Source organism: Ixodes scapularis, unplaced genomic scaffold, assembly GCF_016920785.2.
Source record: "Ixodes scapularis isolate PalLabHiFi unplaced genomic scaffold, ASM1692078v2 PGA_scaffold11__112_contigs__length_91849675, whole genome shotgun sequence".
NCBI lineage: Eukaryota > Metazoa > Arthropoda > Arachnida > Ixodida > Ixodidae > Ixodes > Ixodes scapularis.
Window position 1 is genome coordinate 56,791,355 of NW_024609837.1, and position 8,720 is coordinate 56,800,074.

The window sequence follows — 8,720 nt, forward strand, 5'->3', positions numbered from 1 at the left end:
CAGAGGCAACGTCGCCTAGAACAATTGAGGCCTGCAAAAGTCTTCCTCTTGCTCCAAAACGTCGTCACTGTCGGACGGTGCCATCTCGGCAACTGGACCCGAGCACGATGGCGAGCGTCCTTCGACGCCTCGATTGGACACGAGACCCAGCTGACGCAGCACTCGTGTCCAATTTGTATCCGCGCTGGATCTCTCTGCTGCGGCAACTTCGAAATAGGCCCTTTTCAAAATGCGGTGCCCTCTGGGGGTTCCAAAAAGCAGCTTCAATTTCGACAAACTAACGGCAGTCACGAAACTGTATTTCATCGGGCACCATCACTTTCGTGCGTTAGTGGCATACCAGAATTAGTTCTTGAACGTCTCGCGATTCTTTCTCGATTTGTTTCGGTTTCGACAGAGTGAACGTAAGAACTGACTGGCACGATGTGGCGACTCCCGAGCCCCTCGATTAAATTTGTGCCATTAAAAGGCATTTGAGCTTAACTTGTGCCGAGAGATTGATTGGACCGCACTTATGCAGCCATTGTATCCGATTCGTGCGTCGTGTTTGTACCGAGGACGTGATTGTGCAGTCTTTTTGTATCCTCCGCTCAGTAATATCTTCAGCCATCAGTGATCAAAGTTGCCAGACTGGATTTCGAAAGGGGCCTATTATAGCGCGCAGGCTTCGATTATTCTAGGCGCAATCGATAGAGGGCACTCCCTCCCTCCGCGCAGGTGTCCCGGGTGCTGACGCAGTTCCGCAAGACCCGGGTGGAGCCGGCTATCCGCGAGGCCTTAGAGGAGCCCGGGGCGCCCATCGTGCGCCCGCTCTGGTGGCTGGACCCCCGGGACTCGAACACCTACGGGGCGGGCCACCAGTTCGCCCTGGGCCGCAACCTCATCGTGGCCCCCGTGCTGGAACCCGGCCGCAACTCGGCCTACGTCTACCTCCCGCAGGGCTGGTGGTGCGAGGATCAGAAGCTGCACCGGGGCGGCAAGTGGATCAGCGTCGTGGCACCCCTCGAAAAGGTCACCTACTTCAGCCGCTCGGACAAGTGCTAACCCCGCCCGGACGCACGTTCGACGCGGCTTCGCAACGTGCGCCGTGGTGCCTGGAACGCACCTCCAACTGAGGAGTTTACCGCGTCCTAAAATGCGGTGCCCTGATTTCCGCGCGACGACGTCACAAAAGTGTCATGCTGTCGCCGGCTGCGACCCTGGCAGTGTCACAGCAGGAGTGGCGGACGTGGCGGATGCCGTTTTCTGATGTAGTCCGCTCTCCAGCTTTACAGTTCGCGAAAGTTTCGGCAGCCAGGAGTTGGGACACTGCGACAACAGCGGCACTTGCATTTGCTCTTACATTTTGCCGGAACTTGCGTGCCCAACCGTCAAGATTACGACATCCGAAGGCACTTGGTAACGTCATTCGTTGCCACATCGGGACCACTTTCGATGCCACTGCTATGTGCACTGCGCTCGTTTGCTTCGGGGTGGTGCCATGGTGCCGTCGTGACTGAGGTCTCCCGGCTTTCTCTTGAGAACCGGACGGTGCATTTGGAGTGCCGTCGAGGAGACGCGACGAGATAGGCGTCGACGGCTCCGGGCAACTAAAGCGAGAGCTGCAAACCGGTCCATTCATCAGCATCTGCTACACTTCGTGGCCGTGACCTTTCCCCAGGCTCTGCGGTGGACTCGCATGCCGTAAGATGCCGATCTTGCTCCCGTCTCCCGACGAGCATCCACCCCAGACTTCCGAGCCCACCTGGTCAAAACTTAGCGTGCAGGTGGAAAGTGGCGAAGCTTCTCCTATCTCGGGCTCCTTTCGCATTTTCCCTCTTGAACCTAACGAGTGCCCGTCCCCCAATTTCTCGAGATTATTCCTAAATTTTGGGTGGGTGCTCTCTCGGTATTTTGGGGTAGTCCACATCGGGAGAGTGGTTGGCAGCCATCATCCCGGCATGCGTTGGGAGGGAAAGCGGTGAAGCAGCCTTTGGGACAATGTGCATTGACCATGACCCGTCCGGACGAGACGCACTCGACGAGCTCCAGACGAGACGCAGCAGTGTGCACTGGTGAGGAGGATTCGCATTTGTGGCACGCGCAGCTTCCAACAATACGAAAGACCCATTTTCCGAGACAGTTTATGGGGCGGTGCTAAGCACGCTTTGGCCTTAGGCACCATATTTTTTAGAGTGACGACGAAACGAAGGTTTGTTTATCTTTTACACCTAGCGGTCTGGTCACGTCCAGAGCAAAGCCTGGGTAGCCTTTTGAAATTGCATTGTCATATGGGTCTTTTATATCGTTGAAGACTGTACGCTTGTGCCCTTCCTCTTTCCCTTAACATGCACCCACATTCCCAACGTGCTAGCATCTGAAAGTGGCCGAGGAATGGCCGGCACTTCTCCGGGCAGACGGGCAATAGTGCCCTTTGGCACCGTCTTCGGCGGGACGTTGCGCGAGATTCGACAAGTCCGGGCAAAGATTGCCCAGAAACGTGTCCGTCCTGACTGGTAGTGTGTGACCCGTCCTGACGTGTCTTTGGGCAAGTCTCATCGACAAAGTATCTGCTGCCACTTGTCCGACCCGGTTGGACACCCGACAATGTCTAGCGTTGCATCTGATGCGGGGGCTGCTCAATCTATTATTTACAACCTTGTTCGAACCCGAGGCAGCTCACGGACCACAACACGTCCCGTCTACTCCCGACGAGCCTGTACTCTGAGAAGCATTTTGTACTCCTGACGAAACTGTATTGTGAGTGTGTGTGAACCTTTTCGTGAGGCCTTGCGAGCGTTTTGTACTTTGAGTGTACCTATGCGATTGAGATCGCAGACGTGCTGGGGGCATTCGAGAGAAACGGATAGTTTTAAGCGACGTAAATTAACAAAACCACGTATAGTCAAGTTGGCGGCAGGTTAAAAGTTCAGGGGAGACTCCTCCCACCTCTTTCCAGTTTAGCGGAGCGAACACTCCATTAAAGTGTAAAAAGGTGGAAGGAGCTTCCCCCAAACCCTTAACCTGTCACCAACTATAGGTCAGCTCGTCGGTTATTGCACTACGGCATGCCTAATTCCTGACTCCAGATACATTCTTTTTTTTTTTTATTTGGGGACCAGCGAGTGTTTCTGGGTGTTTCTACGACTGTTCATGCTCGATACTCCTACACTAAAAAAGGTCTCTTCATCTGCCATTATATATTTTTCGACATTTTCTTTCCAGAAGAAATTTTTTCTGCCTACTTCTGAGGTTGTTGCAGCCATACCTGTAAAAAGTGCACTTTCAATACGCTGTCAGTGGAGGATAGCAGAGAAACTACTCCTACAGCCACAGAATGAGTGATCTTTGTTACTAATTAACCAGTCTGGCACGTTGCAGAAATATAAACTTGCTCATTAGGAGTGTCAGCAATACTGCGTTGCTTCAGCAACCATAGCGTGCATCACCTCTTAAGTTTTAACTGAAACACGCTGTATTGAACATGGGCATAAAATCCTATTTTCAGTATATAGGATGTTTGCCTTTAACACTAGATTGCCCCTTCAATTTTCGCATCTGGGGCATTCTGTGTACAGCAGAGGCACATACAGCATTAGGATCATCAAAGCGAAAATTATGACTCGCGTGCTAATGCTGTTTGGTATTCTAGTAAGATTTTCGCTTCTGCTTTCATTTTGTAAGTTTTATATCTGTAGTGAATTTAATGCTCGTTTCTGTAAAATAGCTTTTCACCCCTTCTAATTGCATGCATGTGAAAGGGAATCGCAGCCTCCTTGTTATCATGGCCTCTGTGTCTTTTCTTCTGGTTGAAATGGTAGTTTATAATAAACAATAGCACGGAGGCTTGGGAACAAAATATTTTGTGCTACATTGTCAAGGCTAGCGTAGCCTCCACAGGGCTGCTGCACTGGTGCAAAGGCACTCATCTTGCGTCTCCTCTGCATACGCTCATGCTACTATCTTTGACAGAGTAGAAAGAAGCACTGCAGACGCTACGCTAACCTTGGCAACATAGTGCAAAATAGTTGATGCTGAGTGTAGCCTTTTTCAATCAAAAGACTGATTACGCGATTCTTTGTTTGTGCCATCTTCATATTTTGCTCATTGTAATTTTTTTGTTGTTAAAATTGAAATTTTTTCATTGTCCACATACTAGTGCTATTAGAGATTACACAAAGTGCAATCTCTAATAGCACCAATGTTATCAGAGACGTCTGAAAAAAAATGTGTTTACATTATGTTTTCATGGACTACTGAAAAAAAAATGCAGGCTATGCATCATTCTAATATTTAGAAATCCAGATCCCGGCGTGCAGTCTCCGCACCTTAAGCATGTGCCTGTTCATCGCTTTTGAAAGCAAGCGAAGCATGTACCTTAAGGGGTATTCACACTAGGGAGAAATCCCGGAGATTTCAATCCCGAGGATTTCTCCATGGCGCGTGCGCATCACGAGACGAAAACGCGAAGCTTTTGCACATCGCAAAACCTGACGTTTTCGTCGCGAGATGTGCGTTCCGTGGAGAAATCCCCGGGATTTCTCCCTCGTGTGAATACCCCTTTGCACACAGACGCTGAAAACAGAACCACCGAGATGCCCTTTACTTTGGCGGTCTATACGCAGTATTGTAGCACACTCTAGATGCTAGGCATGCAGCTCGGACATTTGGTCTGGTAACAAGAGAGCAGCTATGGTTTTTTCAGGTCTAATTTTCAATAGTAGTCGTTTTGCTTGTTCCGTAAACATGTTTTTTCTTTGTGTATTTTGCAACATACCAAGTGATGATGTCATTCTTGTTTGTCAGCAGAGTATGATCACAATTTTAGCATGTCTGCTCGCGAGACATTCCAGACATTTTTGTGCTGCTATAGCAAAGCTGTTTTGTGCATTGTACAGAGTCCCCCCCCCAAAAAAAAAATGTACAGGTTTCTTATTTTTTTAACAAAAAAAAATATACTACGCATCGCCAAACACTCATCCTTTGCCGAAAAGTAGCACTAGTGGTTCGAACCAGATATCAAAGTTTTAGAGCTAACCGTTATGTTTTTAAAAAGTTATAAGTGATTTTCAAAATTTTTCTATGGGAAAATGGCGGCCAGTGAAATACATGGAGCTGAATGGTGCCAGTTACCAAGAACGGGCCCTATTTTCCCATTGAAATTTTTCAGAAAATCGCTTGTAACTTTTGAATGAGGTGACGGATACTTCTGAAACTTTGGCTTCTGGTTCGCACTGCTAGCGCCACATTTGTGCAGAGGCTAAGTGTTTGGCGATGTGCTGTTTATATTTGCAGTGAAAAAAAACTGAATATTTTTTGGGGACAGGGTGTACACGCCTTGAATGTGTAAAAATACCCAGCACTTCCTCAATACGTTTGGAACTGGCGTTTGGAACTGGCATGGGTCTACGCTCTGAAATTACCTACAACACCTAGCGACCGACCGCTTCACATCTCAGCTTCTCTCTGGGTTGTCCCTCGCTTTTTGCGGTGTCATTCCGAAATTTCAGTTTATGACTGCATGTAGAAAATAAATGTCAACTTAATGCGTGGTAGCTAATATGGGGATGCTGTTGTGAACGAGGTAGAGGGGCTTAGAGTGATAAGCTGGCAGCTGAAAGTGACCCCCCATTGGCTGCCGCCATGTTGCACATTTTTGACCACTAGACATGTGACCTTATAGTTTTAGGTCTAGACATGCAAAAAAATAGCGCATTTCAAAAAAAAATAAATTTCCCCACGCGCTCGCGCATTTTTTTATTTTTGGCGCTTTTTCTCCTGCTCCTCACCTCCTCGTGACTTCAAATATTATGAAATTTAGAAGCTTTGTAGGCGACATTTCTATAACATTTAATAACGGCGATCGTAAAACATGTTTTTTAACGCAATTGCGAATGCACTAGTGCCCTTCTTTTTGAAATACCAAAAATCAGAGTCCGTTGTGATGTCGCCTCCCGGGTTTTTATCCTCCCTCGGAAAACATGGCTGATCGGCGAGTCGGGGAATCGGACGAAGTGGTCTTTTTTAGGTGCCCGACGACCTCTCAGACATCGAGGTAATAAAGTGAAGTGAAGTGAAAAGGAAATCGTCAAACGGTTGGAACAACTGGGCTTGGTGTCTGTGTATCGTAGTTTTCGTTGCGACTCCGCCGGGACAGCTTTTCACGCGGAAGCGGCGAGACGTCAAGCGTCGTCTGCTCGCAGCGATAGGCAAGTGGCACGGCACGCACAAAGGAAACCTGTTTTTCCCTGTACACTAGCGCTCTTCTCTCCTGCTCCTCACCTCCTCGCTTTGGGTCGCGGCGACAACGGCGGACAACGCTTACACACACACATTCGGAGCGGAGGCGTGAAAGAAAGTCGACTCGCAGGGCCGCTTAATATTTGACGTCACTACACTGGCGCGGATCACGCGCGACCTTCAAATTCGGCATTTGGAAACTGTTTTTTTACTTCAGAAATACTAAATTCCCAAGTATCGAATTTTGAGGGTAATGTCCAGACATTGTTTTCAATCGTTTCGGATAATTAAAAAAAAATGATTTTGATGTCCAAAATGTGCTTTTACGGCAAAAACTCTGGCAGCTTTGCAATGCCTTTGCTAGATGCTGTCAGCCACTGCTGTAGTTTGGGTTTTTATCAGAGCTAGACACTGACCCTTGGGGCCAACAGTACTGAAAAAATAGTTTTTCATGATTTTTTTACAGCGATCGCAATACAAATCTCGGTTCAGTTTTGCGTAAAAGCCTCAGGATTTGGTATGGTCACATGTCTAGTGGTAAAAATTTTACAACATGGCAGCAGCCAGGTGGGGGTCATTTTCGCCTGGTGAATGCCAGTTTATCGCTCTAAGCCCCTTTACCTTGTTGGCTGTTCTCTACTTTTTCCAATGCTGTCAAATGTTGGCACCTCCCATGTCGAGAAGGGCCCAGAGAGCCCAGATAGAAGGGAGAGAGCAGCTTAAACTACAGAGAGCGTTTGCAATTTCACGGCGGACGCCTCCTGCGTTGATTGGTCGCACGTGCATCGCGTTGTCGCATGGCGAGGAGAAAAGCAGGCGGAGATGTTTGCAGACGATGGACGCTTTCGTCGCCTCATCGCACCTTGTTCTGCAAACGCGGCCCATAAACCACGTGACCCCGATCGAGCAGTTAGAAACGCTTCGTAATCTAGGTACATCAGAAGCGCTGCTAGGGCTCTAGGTCAACCTGCTTGATTTAAACACCTGTTGCCATGTTATCAAACGGTATCAGAAGAACCGAGGCCTACAATTTTACTGCTATGTTTGGTTGAGAAATGTTTGGTCTTGTTGCCTTGTTACAGGCGGCCTCTACCTGTTTAGCTGTTGTTTTTTTTTGTGCACACTGCCCACGTCTTGTTGCAGCTTTATTACCTCTGTGGTAAAAAAAGTGTGCGGGGTTACACTAGCTGTTGCGTTTTCTTCGTCTCCTGCACGACTCCGTAGTGCCTCCGTTTGACTTGCCCAGGACATATTTCCTGACACTTTTGGACAAGAAGAATGCCAGATAATGCTGTGCAATCACTTTGAAAGTGTCGCTGTTGCTATTTGTAGTATACCTACTGTATCTGATTTCCTGGGCTACTGGGCAAGAAATTCAGTGGCACCCGGCATTCATTCCTTGTTCAACACGACAAAGTGTTGAAGATATTTATCGAAATGAGCTCGGAAACCGTTCTCAAATAAAGTAAGGTGTCTCGTTTATTATACTGTCAAGCATGCAATCTGTGAGGTCGACACGTTCAAGCCCAAGACTGCCAAACAATTTAAAATTGCTACCTGGGTTAACTGAAAAGAATATTTTTGAAATAATATTCAATTTAAAGATTTTTCAAGGCTGCTACACACTTTGCAGACTATTTTTTTATTCCCTTCCCCCCCCTTCCCCCTCTTTTAGATTACTTTTACTCGTGTAAATAAGAGTAAAATGGCCACTCAGCTTTTGATTTGTGCCAGCTGAGTAATCCGCAAGCAATTGGCGTTATTGAGGTTTCTCGGAAACGGCGTTGAGTGAGTTTGTGACCATTTTGATAATGTAGATGAGCATTGCATTTTCATAACTTGTTTGATAGGCCAGCTGTAGCTGCGACGGAAGCCTTGGAAAAAGCTGATGTCAAGGTCATGATAAGTGTGTGCTGAAGCGGGTATGTGACACTAACACCTGTTGAGTCCTTCCTTATTGCAAGTACTTTTTTCCTGGTAAAGTTGTGCCTGGCAGCAGTAGAGGTGATTGTCCCTGCTATTTTGAACAATTTGCTGATTTTCCTGCAGTTTTCTACGAAACCTTTTGTGCAAGGGCACAAAGAGCACAAAGTGTCGTCGAACACCGTAACAACAACTGTACAGGGAGCATTGTTGCAGGTGTTTTGCTCGGAGTATTTTTGATATACCAAATATATTTTTGATAACCTAGAGCTATAGAATGCTACGACAAATAAAGGATGCTCTTTTTAAAAGTGTCTGGCTGTGATTATTTTTCAGTTTGAATATATTGCTGGCCTGTTGAGTTCTCCAACGGTAGCAATCATTTCATCAAACGAGATTTCGTCGAAAGGCTTCCTGCGTTTGTTTAATTGACAGACCTTGTGACGTTTCTTCGAACATGACACTTCTGTTTTCGCAACAAACTTTTTGCATCTCGGCTTAGGTAAACACGCCTCAGCTAAGGTAAACACGCCTCGGGGAATCACACGCCAATCTTTAGCAGCTTCCAGATTTTAATA

General features: G+C 47.3%; 1 protein-coding gene across 1 annotated transcript in view; it reads left to right on the forward strand.

Moving 5' to 3' along the window:
* LOC8029181 (myogenesis-regulating glycosidase) overlaps nt 1–3,099 on the forward strand; it is a 55,535-nt gene extending 52,436 nt beyond the window's left edge. Inside the window, exon 10 of the mRNA XM_029966320.4 lies at nt 718–3,099. Coding sequence (XP_029822180.1) covers nt 718–1,044 — 327 coding nt within the window. The 3' untranslated portion in view covers nt 1,045–3,099. The remainder of the gene's footprint in view (nt 1–717) is intronic.
* Nucleotides 3,100–8,720: the final 5,621 nt, after the last annotated feature.